Raw genomic sequence first — 12947 nt, 5'->3', positions numbered from 1 at the left:
ACAAATTGATGTGTATTGCAGGGTGCAGAACATAGACTCAAACAAGAGTAAGATTCAGCTGGCAAGCCTACGCCTAGGAGGCACTGCCTTGGTTTGGTGGGAAGGCAGAACCCAAGCTGATGTGAAGAAGCATGGTAAGACCATCTCTGTCTGGAGTGACTTTGTTTCTGCCATTAGAAAGTAGTTCTATCCATTGGCCTACATGCAACAAGCCATGATGAGTTGGCAAACTCTTCGGCAGTTGAAAGGGCAAAGTGTACAAGGGTATACTCAAGAGTTCCGAAAGAGAGCATTGATGTTAGGTATTTCATTAGACTCACCAGAAACTCTTTTGAAGTACATTGGGGGTCTACACAGCTACATGAGGCACACTATCCTCATGTTTAATCCCACTAGTATAGATGAGGTATCTGTACAAGCTACTCATCTAGAAACAAGAGGAAAGAATGGAAATCCAGAAGTTGGGGACCATCCCAACCCACTGTAAGCAAAAGCAAGGAGAAAAGAAAGCATAAATGGAAAGCAAGGAAGGCTAACACTGCACAAAAAGGCAAAGCTTCATGCACTCACTGTAAAAAGGAGGGGCATGATGATGAGCACTGTTGGATTCTACATCCAGAGCTGAGACCTAAGAAGTCCGAGGGCAAGAAGAAGACGACTGTTGCAGTTATTCAGAAAGATTTGGGGTCAGAGTCGGGAGATGAAACAATCATAGCAGCCATAGGTAAAACAGGTAAGAATTCTAAAGCATCTACTAGTAATTTTGCTCAATCTGTTATTGATGAAGAACATGAGAGAAAAAGGCGTGAGCTTTTCCATATTCGAGTTGTTTCCAAATATCAAAAGATTGATACTTTGTTTGCTAGCGGCTCACAAGTAAATCTGATTTCTGAAGCAATTGTAAAGAAATTGGGATTAGAAACTACACCTCATAAGAAGCCATACCCATTAGGATGGTTGAATGATAAAGCACAACTACAAGTGACTAGACAGTGCAAACTCAAGTTTTCTTTTGGGTCAGCATTTGTAGATGAAGTTGAGTTAGATGTAATTCCTTTGGATATATGTGGAATTGTTTTAGGAAGTCCTTACTTGTATGATAGAAGGGCTATTTTCTATAGAGCTGAGAACAAGTATCTACTTGTTAAAGATGGAATCGAATACTTCGTAAGAGCTCATAAGCTCAAGAATAATTATACTCTCATAAACTCAGGACAGATGAAAAGAATGATAAATTCATGCAAACAATTCTTACTAATGGTTGTAAAAGAAAAGAAAGCTGGTAAAACTGATGTATTTGAGGGTTGTAATTCTGATCAGCAAGCTGATATAGAAAAGATTGTTTCAGAGTATGATGTCTTGTTTCAAGAACCTCAAGGTCTGCCACCCAAAAAGGAAATAGTACATGATATTATTTTGCAGCAAGATGTTCCTTTGCCTAACATTGGGATGTACAGGTTATCTACTTTAGAGAATGCTGAAATCAAGACGCAGGTGCAGGAGTTGCTCGAGAAAGGGTTCATCAGGCCTAGCACATCACCATGTGGGTCACCAATCGTTTTGGTGAGAAAGAAAGATGGCTCGTGGAGAATGTGCATTGATTACCGAGCACTGAATAAAATAACGATAAAAAATCGTTATCCCCTTCCTCGCATAGATGATCTTTTAGATCAATTGAGGGAAGCTGTCTATTTCACCACGCTGGATTTGCACAGTGGTGCCATCAGGTCAGAGCTGCAGAGCAAGATGCATGGAAGACTGCTTTCAAAACAAAGCAGGGATTGTATGAATGGTTGGTTATGCCTTTTGGCTTGACCAATGCCCCTGCTACTTTCATGAGATTAATGAATGATGTACTTAGACTTTTTCTTGATGATTTTGTTATTGTGTATTTGGATGACATTCTGATTTTTAGTAAAACGTGGGAAGAACATTTAAAGCATGTTAAGCAGACATTAGATGTTTTGAAAAGAGAAACTTTATGTTAAACTCTCAAAATGTGAATTTGGCAAAAGCTCTCTAAATTATTTGGGTCATATAGTAGGGGGAGGTGAATTGAAAATAGATACCTCTAAAGTGGTAGTCATTGTAAACTGGCCTAAACCCAAGTCTGCTACAGAAGTGAGAAGCTTCTTAGGAGCAGCACAGTGTTGGAGGAAGTTCATTTCAAACTTTTCCTCAATTGCAGCTCCCTTACATGCTTTGACAGGATTGAACAAGGTGTTTCAGTGGGGAGGCAAACCGCAGAAAGCCTTCGACACCTTGAAAGACAAAATTAGTACAACCCCTGTACTAGCACTGCCAAATCTACAAAGACCATTTGAGATACAAACTGATCCCAGTGACTGTCATGGGAGCAGTGTTGACACAACACGATAAACCCATGTGTTATCATTCTGAGACTTTTAATCCTGCTGTAGTTAACTATCCTACCTATGATAAAGAATTGTATGCATTAGTTCAGAGTGTGAAAAAGTGGAAACATTATTTAATGGGCAAAGAAATAGTAATACATATTGATCATCAACCACTTCAATATCTACACTCCTAAACTAAGTTGCAACAATCAAGACATTACAGATAGATGGGTTTTCTACAACAATTTCATTTAGTCATCATATATAAAAAGGGCATACATAACAAGGTTGCAAACATGTTATCTAGACCCATTATAAATGCATCTACCATCCTTAAGCATAATTCTGTACTACATGAAAGCTACATAGAACAGTATGCTCAGGACGAGGACTTTAAAGATGTATATGCAACTTTGAGTCAAGGCAAGAGAGTAGAAGAATTGGACTATCATGCGAAGGACCGACTCTTATATCATTGTGGGAAACTCTACATTCCACAAACTGAGAGAGCAAAGATAATTAGGGAAGCACATACTTCTCTGATATCAGGTCACTTTGGGATAAGTAAAACAGTTGCACAGCTGCAAAGGTTTTGTTATTGGCCAAAAATGAATGAGACAATTTCTAGATATGTAAAGGGGTGTGCTATGTGTGCTAAAAGCAAGCCCAGCAACAGAAAACTAGGCTTGTACACTCCATTGCCAGTTCCCTCTCACCCTTGGGAGAGCATTTCCATGGATTTTATGGAGGACTGCCCAAATCTAGGAAAGGTCATGATTATCTATATGTTATTGTGGATAGGTTCAACAAAATGTGTATTTTGATACCCTGTAGCAAACAGATTACAGCTGAACAAACTGCAAAATTATTCTTTGAACATGTATGGGTTCATTTTGGATTACCCACTTCTATTATATCTGATCAAGACACCCGATTTGTGGGGAAGTTTTGGTCCAGTATGTGGGAACTAATGGACACCAAATTAAAGAAAAGCACAGCTTTTCATCCACAAACAGATGGCCAGACAGAAGTAGTAAACATGACAGTGATCCAGTTATTGAGAGGATATTGCAGAAAACATCCTAAGCTTTGGGGTGAGCACTTGTGCTATGTGCAGCGTGCTTACAATAGAGCCAAACACTCTTCTACACAGAGATCTCCTTTTGAGACCTGCTTTGGTTTCATACCAAGGTCTCCCTTGGATTTTGTCTTTGGTAAAGATACCATGGTTGATGGACACAGTGATGTGGACAAAGCAACTAGGTTCATTGAATAGATCCAGGAGATCCACCAGGCAGTACAGGAACAGCTGGAAAAGAGCCAGGCCAAGTACAAGGCTAGGCATGATAAGCATCAGATGGAGCATAGTTTTCAAGTTGGAGACCAAGTCTGGCTGTATATCAGCAAGGACAAGATGCAAGGTGAAGGTAAGAAGCTAAAACCTATCAGGTATGGACCCTTCAGGATACTTGAGAAGATTGGTGAAAATGCTTTTCGCCTTGATCTGCCAGCTTACATGCACATCTACTCAGTCGTGAACGCAGATTGCTTGAGATTGTTTGAACCTTCAATGATTGAGGACCCTGAAGAGCAGAGTCAATTGCCTTCTGTTGATGATCTACTACCGGAATATCTTAATGAGCTGCAGGAAGATACAGTGCTGGACAGAAAGGTAAGGACGACGCGTAGTGGACAGGTGGAATACCTCAGAATTGGGCTTAAAGGTTCGAAGCCGAGCAATGCGAAGTGGATTGAGATTGGACAAGTGAGACAACAATTTCCTCACTTAGTCGATGCTTAAAAGAAAACCAACTTTTGGTGGTCCAAAAGCTTTTCAGTTGGGAGGCCGTGATCCGAATCGGATCCATAAACGACTGTCATAGAACCGTGACTAAAACAGGTCGAACAAATCCTTGAAGAATCCAAAACAGCAATTGAAAACACCCTGAACCAGTGGCCATGGCAGCCGGCGTGGAACGACGAGGACCTTGGTCAAAGCGCGCTGATCAAGGCCCATGGAGATTGCGCAGGAGGTCAAAATAGCCCCTAGGAGCCTCCGGAATGGGAAAAGGAGTTGGTTTTCGATCGCTGGGCAAACATGGCCGAAATGGTAGGGCTTAAGCACTCGGTCACATCGGGGAGCTAGAGGACCGCGGGCGGGAAAAGGAAAAAGCGCCAATGTACGATGGTGGGACCCACGGCTTGGAAACTGGCGGTTTGATCAGGACGCCCTTGAACAGTAAGAGGTTTTGGAGAAAGCGGAGTGATCACAATCAGCGATCGACGCGTGGCAGTGGAGGAGAGAGTAAAACCGCCGCGATCGTACGTTATCGGTTGAGCAAGTCAACCATGCTCGACATGCGAATGACGTTGGATCTGGAGGAGCCCAGATCGGACGACTGAGATTGCGCTCAATAGACAGAGCGAAATTGACAGGGGATAAAGCCACGATTTGAGAGGATTTAGAATCTGTTGACCGCCACAGTGGAGAAAGCAACGAATCGGCAAGCGGGTTGGCGCAGTTTCGATGGAGACACGTGGCTACTTCCTGAGCGTTATGCTGACGCCGAACAGGGAATTCCAAGCACACAGGCGACAGGCAAATCGACGCAGGAAGAAGAGGAAACGAACAGGCCGAGGATCGAATGACTAAAGCCATGAACAGAGGCAGTCGGAGAGGAGATCAGAAGGGAGATTAGATCGAAGAGCCCAAGTGACCAAGAGAGACAGTGAACAGTGAACCCTGAGAGGAAGACTGAGCACAGAGAGCAGTAAAGCCAAGTGGAGTAGACAGAGGGCCGAGCTGACCACAGGCAACATTGAGCACCAGAGAGCTTGAAGAATCAAGCCTTCTCATAGAGGAATCTGTCCGGATTGAGCATCACAGTTGGCTCTTGCCACTGTAGACCGAGGGTCACAGAGCGGGTAGGAAGAATAAGAGTCTGTGTACTCCAAGTGGCTTGGGGAAGCCAAGAACCACCCTGCCAAGCAAAATCTGCTTCAGGAGAACTCATATTGAGTCCCTGTATTGTAATTTCTCTACTCAAAGACATAATAAAACAAGGCCACCACTGAAGCTGGACCGAAGACGTAGCCCTGGAGAATAGGGTGAACTCCTTATTAAAAATTGCTTGTGTCTTTGTGTCTGCTTACTGCAATTCTCTGCTGTCTTTCCATTCAAAATGTCTTAATATTGGCAATTTGATCGATTCGTTGTTTCAATAACACAGAAAACGCACACCAGCACATGAGTCTATAATACCTTCTATTAAGTAAATCTTTACTGAGGTCACTCATAAGGTGATTATTAGATCAATATCTGAAGTCTTTGACTGGTTTAAAGAATTTAAGGTTCTGGTGGAAAACCAGAAAGAAAAGAAGATAAAGGTGCTGAGGACAGATAATGGTGGAGAGTTATGTAAGAAGGAATTTGAAGAGTTGTGTAAGAAGTGTGGTATAACACTGCAAAAGACATCCTTACACACCTCAACAAAACGGAGTTGCAGAAAGAATGAATGGGACATTGATGGAAAAGGTAAGAAGCATGGTCAGTGGTGCTGGGTTAGGATAAGAATTTTGGACAGAGGCGATGGAGATTGCATGTTACCTGGTTAATAGATCACCTTCATCAACGTTGGAGGATACGTCTCCATAAGAAGTATGGACTGGTAAGAAACCTTCTCTTTCACATCTGAGGGTATTTGGTTGTAATGCATATGTACATGTTCCAAAGGAGAAAAGAACCAAGTTGGATAGTAAATCTGAAAGGTGCATCTTTATTGGGTATAAGGATGGTTTAAAAGGTTATAAGCTTTGGAACCCAAAAATAAGGAAGGTTGTGTACAACCGAGATGTGGTGTTGAGAGAGGTGAAAGATGTTATTAAACATGAAGTCCTACCAAAAGAATTAGAGAAGATAGAGTTTGAGTTGAAGGAGGAAGAATCAAACTCTACAACAGAAGAGGAATCAGAAGAAGTTATTTGCTGAACAATATCCCAAGACACAAGAAAAAGAAGAGGACATGTCCTGTGTTCCATATGCAAGTGTTGTCGGTAGCTTGATGTATGCAATGGTCTGTACTAGACCAGGCATTGCACATGCAGTGGGAGTATTGAGCAGGTTTATGTCAAAACCAGGGAAGGAGCATTAGACAACAGTGAAGCAGGTTTTTAGGTATTTGCGAGGCACTAGTGCTTATGGTTTGTGCTACCAAGGAAGACCGGGTATGGATAGAGTTTTGGACATCGGTGGTTTTGTTGATGCAGACTGGGCTGAAGATCTGGATTAGTGAAGATTTATAAGTGGGTATGCATTTAACCTATTTGGAGGTGCAGTCAGTTGGATGAGAAAGAGACAGTCTGTAGTGGCACTTTCTACTACAGAGGCAAAATACATGGCAGCCAATCGTGCAAGCAAGGAAGCAGTTTGGTTGTAGAGATTGTGTTCAAGTATGGGGAGAGTTCTGTGATAGCCAAAGCACAATTTTCTTGGCAAAGAACCTTGCCTATCATTCAAAGACAAAGCACATTGATGTTCAGTATTACTTTGTGAGGGATGTGGTTGAGGACAAAAAGGTGTTGTTGGCAAAGATGGACACTTTGAAGAATATTGTAGATGCATTGACAAAGTCTGTGAGCAATGAGAAATTTCTTGGTGTATAGAAACAATGGGCGTTGTAGGGCTGGACCAATGACTAAGCTTTCCTGTGATCTCCTGTATGGAAATAAAACAAGTGGGAGAATGTTGGGTGTGTGTTATATTCTTTCCACGATTAGCCCCACACGCGAAGCGGGGGGGCGACAATACCCTTTTTGTTGCGTTGGGCGCAGCGCCCTGAGAATTTTTTCTTGGACCCTATATTAGGTGGGTGGACCTACCTATGGTTTTGTGCATGGGTTTCGCACATGGTTTTGGGCATGATGGTTTTCTGTCCATGGTATTTTGTAGATCCAGTCAAGGGAATTACGGTTATGTTTTAATACAGGGTTAATGGATTGGGGTTTATGAATGCTTTGACATGTATATATATGTATTTTAACATTGAAAGGAACATAATGAAAAATCAATCTGGTAGTCCCGGTTTTGGGATCCAAAGGAAAATCTCTGTGTATTTGTTTTGTGTTTCTCGCCATCGTATATTTTCTGTTTTTAAGAATTCGTTTGCAGGTAGTTTTTGTACAGGTTTAAAACCTACAGGGGGTAAACAAACAAGAATAAATACATATCTAAAATGGGGGAGATAAATAAATAGGAATAAGTACATATCTAAAAGTTTTCCATAGTAGAGAGAAGCTTAAATACAAGAGATGGATGTCTAAGGCAAATGGGGGTTGCAAAATTTTTAGATTTAAGTGTTAAGATTATTGTGAATTTTTATGTGGAATGAGAGATGGGATCAAGTCGAGAGAATATGAGTTAGGGAAGATAAAATATTTAAGTTGTGGAAGTTGGATGATGGCAAAGAACCATAGATCATGGAAACTTGGATTATTTGAGAACCATAGAGGTGACATAAGATGAAATAACTCATTTTAGACCTATAGAGAAGAGGAGCTAGGGAAAATAAAACGTTTGAGCTATGGAAGCTGGACAATGGCAAATAACCATAGCTCATGGAAACTTTGATTATTTGAGAAGCACAGAGGCAACGGAAGATGAAGTGACTCATTTTAGAACTATATAGAAGAATAAAGAAGTGATTCAAAAATTTTTGGCAATAGCTTTATGTTTACCACACACTACAAGGGTGGTTATGGGTGAAGAAGGATTGTTTAGAATTCACATATCATAGTTTTAAAAACCGGCTGGTCAGAATTGGTAACCAGTGAAGCCGACCGGTCTGAATCGGTAACCACTCAAATTGGCTAGTCGAACATGCTTGGGTAATGAATTGGTAGAAAAACTTGGTTGAAGGGCTAGTTTAGACCCTAGCCTGGTTCGGTACATAATTGGTACAAATTGGCCCTAATTGGCCAGTTCCAACCATAACTTGGTTTGTTATCTAACTAGTACAAAGTTCAAACTGGTTGATTAGATCTCACATTTGTAAGGGGGAGTTCGGGTCTCATGATCATCGGTGTTGCTTTTTCAGGTGGTTTTGGAGGAACCAGAGGTTGTTTCCCTCCCAAAACAACCCCCATTGGATATAAACCAACCCTTCCTCTCCTAAACCCTAAACCTAAACAAAAATCCTAACTCTACCCTAGCAATGTTGTCAATCAATGGTAATATTAAATTCTTAAAATAAAAGGATAAAAAGGAAATGACAACTTTTTATCCTTTTACTTAAACTTTTAACATTACCATTAATTGTTTCATGATTGTTGGGAATGGTTCCAACCTTATTGAACTTCATATGGAGAACGCAGATTTGCATATCCCACTCAAAATTCAGTAGACTAAACAATTTCTAGGATTTTAGGATTGGTAGGATTGCAACATTTTCATTGAATTCTACCATATATCAGGTTATGGATTGGCATTTAATCAAGAGCATGAAGCCCTTTATGTACCTTGATGTTGGTGGGATTGATTGTTGAACTCCTCTGATGTTGGTGGCTTTGATTGTTGGAATTCTCTACCATGGCCTTAACAAAAGTGTACCCTTCACTCAAACCAAAATAATTAGTTAGGCATATTAAGGTTTTTCAATTTCAACCATATTACAAGGTTGAGGAATTTGAGTTTGAAGACTTTGAGTCAGATGATGTTTATGTAGCTCTCGTTGATGATCCCATTTCTAGTAGTGGTGGTGAATCAATGATAAGTTTGATGAGTGATCATGTTGATCAGTGATAAGTTTGATGAGTGATCATGTTGATCAGTGATTCACTGATTTGTAGTAGGCTAGTGGCCCAGTAGCTTGTAGCATCATTTTTGGACTCTAGAAGCCATTTAGAGCCTCATTGATTATGTATTTTGTTGTTGATATGTATAGCACTTGGTGCCATTTTGATATATTGACTCGTACATAGTATATAGAGGAGGAAATTTTGTATGTTTTGTCTCTAATGGTTTGGAATTTTAAAAATTATTATTTTAAGTATTTTTTCAATTCCAGTTTGTTCCAGTTCCGGTTTGAAACCTGGTTAGATAGGTGGGCTGGTTCAAAACCTGGTTCCGGTTTTTAAAACTATGAACTATATTAAGCATTGGAAATTTGCAGCAAACAATTCAGAATGTGTATTCATGTAAACTGTCTGCTGCAATATAAAATATGAAAATTGTAAATTGAAGAGGAAGCCCAGACTTTTATGATGTCCCTCCAAATAAGAGTCCCACTACCAATACATGAAAATAAAACACTAAGCTACATATAGTTCGGGTCATCTTACAAGGGTCCATCTTTTTCGCAGACACTGGTAATAATGGTAGATTCCCAGATAAATAGATATCCCAATAAATTTATATTTTTTAAGTTTTAACGCATTTATAAATCGGGTAGAGGATCCAAGCTACGGATGTATTATCTAGTTTACAAGTCATTGATGTTTATGTGAGGAGTAAGTGCAATAACAATGCTCTAGCAAAATAATGTAGTTTACTGAATTATTATTAATATATTAAATTCAATAGTCATTATGTAAATATCTGGCTAAAAATGAATGTAATTTTAGGATAAAGTGATGCCTTTAGGTGATGAATAATGTATATAGTTTCCACTTTTGTTTCCATGGAAAAAAAATCCGTAACTTTATTCCAAATAGGATAAAATTGCATATTACAGATGCTTATAGCATTTAAAGAGCCTTTAACAGGTGAAATAGGATAAAATTGCATATTACAGATTCTTATAGCATTCAAAGAGCCTTTAACAGGTCATCATTTGAAGATAAAGCTTTTCCCATTAAAAAACCCCAGCCCTATTTCTTCAAAATACAGTTTTGCTCAAGCCATATAAAAAAACCTATCTATACATGGCTTTCTTCAAAAGCAGCATAAGATTCAGATGTTGAGGTCCTTAGATACATTCAAAAAGTCAGGACAGTCCTTTTATGCATAGAAACCATGATATCATTTCAAAGCAAAGCTGAGCATAGCTCACTAGTAAATTGAACTAAAAAGCAAGGGTTGAAAGAAAGGAAGGTGAACATATTAAGAGATATGTCAACTGAGCTCCTCCTAAATGATCCATTCCACTATGTCTGACTGAATCCCAGCTTTTGAAAGAATATCATTAGTCTGATTTCTTTCTTGATAAATATGATGAAATGAGTGATAATTAAAACTTGCCAGTGTGCTCCCGATTTGATCCACCAAAGGTTGAAATGTAAAGTTATTCAGCACATTTTCCATCTTTGTCCTCTTAATGACAAGTAAAGAATCTCCCAAACTTTGTAGTCTGGATACACCATATTCTGCAATTAGTGTGAGTCAGTTTAGGAGCCATTAACTCCACATGGTTGTTCGACTGCTGACCTATACCTGCTTTGAAACTTGTAGTGTGAGAGTCCTTCCTTTAGAAAGAGTACCAACAGCACCACCTGTCAGAGGTTCCATCGAGATATTCTTACACACCCATCTTGTCAATATTTTCTGCAAGACCTAGCAACTCTTACCTGATTGAATCTTGAAAGAATACTTAGCCCCTTAACAGTACACTGGAGGGGAGAAGCAGTCCTGTTATCAAAGATGCTAGCGTTCCTTGCTATGCAGATAACCCAGGCAGTGATCACTGAAAATTCCCTACAAGTGTTGAAAATTTCATTTCATGTCAACCTTTTTCAAGCTGCCTCAGTTGAATCCCTATTCCAGACATCCTTCAAACCAGATAAGCCTTCAACTTCCTTCCAGACCTGTTTGGAAAAGGCACAGGACATAATAAGATGAAAATTTGTCTCTTCAGTTTCTCTGTATGAAATACACCATCCAGGACTGAGTGTTTTTTTCCAAAAATTGTCCCAAGTTAACACTTTGTTATTGACAAGTAACCACATAATTATATGAGATTTATATGGACATTCAAACCTCCAAGCTTTCTTTCACCACCACCTCTGAAACTCTATATCACCCTATGTAGCTAAAGCTTTATAACCATCTTTAGGAGTATATGAACCCAATGGATTTAGGGACCATATCAAACTAACTTCCTCTTTTACATGGCTGGAGCCTGGATTTAAGTTTCAACTTTCAAGACATAATTCTCCCATAAATCCACATCTTACCTCAGATATACAAATCCCTTGCATAGAACCATTCTTGATTCCATATTGTAGTCATATCAGGATCAGCAATCTGATTTAGATTTTAAATTCCTCAATAGCTGTAGAATGCATACAGTTTCCACTTTGGTTGGCTTGTTTTTGATTTCTAATTTACTGAATATGTCCAAAACTTTTGTGAACCTTGGGCAAGGTGATAGTTATCATATCTATCAATTCATCGTCACTGATATAAATGGCCCATCTTTGACATGTCTCACCTATATATAAGGGTCTATTGAAAATTTTTCAATACAATGTTATATGTCATGCTTACCTATGTCTTAGTTAATGGTGATATTGTTATCTGTGTCTTAGATAATGGCGTTACTGTTTAGTTTTTCTCTTGTATGTTTTGGTTGCATCTTGAATATTCTTTTTTTTCATTTAGTCTTTCACACCAGTTGATGTGGGAAGTTGACTGCTGCATATGCTGCTCATCTAAAATCTTTGTGGGTTGCAAACCTACAGTGAAGATAGGCGAGTTACCTTTGGATATTCCAGCTTTCAAGGAAAGAGAGCAACAATGGAGGACTTTTATGATGCAAAGATATCAAAGGTTCATGATCAGATGGTTGGCTTATTTGGTGTTTTTGATGGTAATTATCTTCTTCCTGCACTTTATACCTTGTTGTTCTGAGTGGCCTCATAGATATGGTGCACTCCTTTACAGAGTTGTTAGTGGGTTTAATGAAAGAAATTTGTATCCAGTTCTTAAATTGTAAATGCTCATTTTTAATCAGAAAACCCATTTATACTATAGAATGCTCAATATGTCGCATCGGTATATGTTTGGTTGCAATTACATTCATATTTTCCTAATATCTTCCTGATGATTTTTTTTTTGTAGGCCACGGTGGTTCTCGTGCTGCTGAATATTTGAAGCAACACCTTTTTGAGAATTTGATAAATCATCCCCAATTTGCAACAGACACCAAGCTGGCTTTATGTGCGTGCAGATTTCTGACACCAGATAGCTATAAGTGCGTTCATTTGCAAATGGTTTCTTACAACTTAGTATTTCAGAAAGAATGCAGTTTAGATGTGTCAAGTTTCAGTTGGTAATGGATTCATTTTGTCTAAAATTGCAGCTGAAACCTATCAGCAAACTGATTCTGAATTCTTAAAGGCTGAAACTAGTATTTACAGAGATGATGGTTCAACAGCTTCAACTGCAGTGTTAGTAGGGGATCGCTTGTATGTTGCTAATGTGGGAGACTCACGAGCAGTGATTTTAAAAGCTGGCGAAGGTACTGGGACTGCCACATTGCCTGTATGGTGTTGTGGTGTTAATAACTTAATTTCACTGCAACCCCACCTTATATAAACATGGTACAGGCAGTTAGGTTTTGCTTTTCCTATAACTATTTAGAGCCATTCTTTTACCAA

The 12947-nt window shown here is 39.3% G+C and overlaps 1 protein-coding gene across 2 annotated transcripts in view; it reads left to right on the top strand.

Moving 5' to 3' along the window:
* Positions 1–12947, top strand: part of LOC149215400 (putative protein phosphatase 2C 45) — a 52560-nt gene that overhangs the window by 24148 nt on the left and 15465 nt on the right. For both annotated transcript variants that reach the window (XM_089392618.1, XM_089392617.1), the window contains exons 2-4: positions 12030–12157; positions 12409–12507; positions 12650–12808. In XM_089392618.1, coding sequence (XP_089248744.1) covers positions 12030–12157; positions 12409–12507; positions 12650–12808 — 386 coding nt within the window. The remainder of the gene's footprint in view (positions 1–12029; positions 12158–12408; positions 12508–12649; positions 12809–12947) is intronic.

Source organism: Pinus tabuliformis, chromosome 1_1 (assembly GCF_031772625.1).
Source record: "Pinus tabuliformis cultivar Carrire ecotype Pingquan chromosome 1_1, CPIR1, whole genome shotgun sequence".
NCBI classification, from domain to species: Eukaryota; Viridiplantae; Streptophyta; class Pinopsida; order Pinales; family Pinaceae; genus Pinus; species Pinus tabuliformis.
Note: the sequence above shows the minus strand (reverse complement) of the source record. Positions and strands in the feature narration are given on the sequence as shown.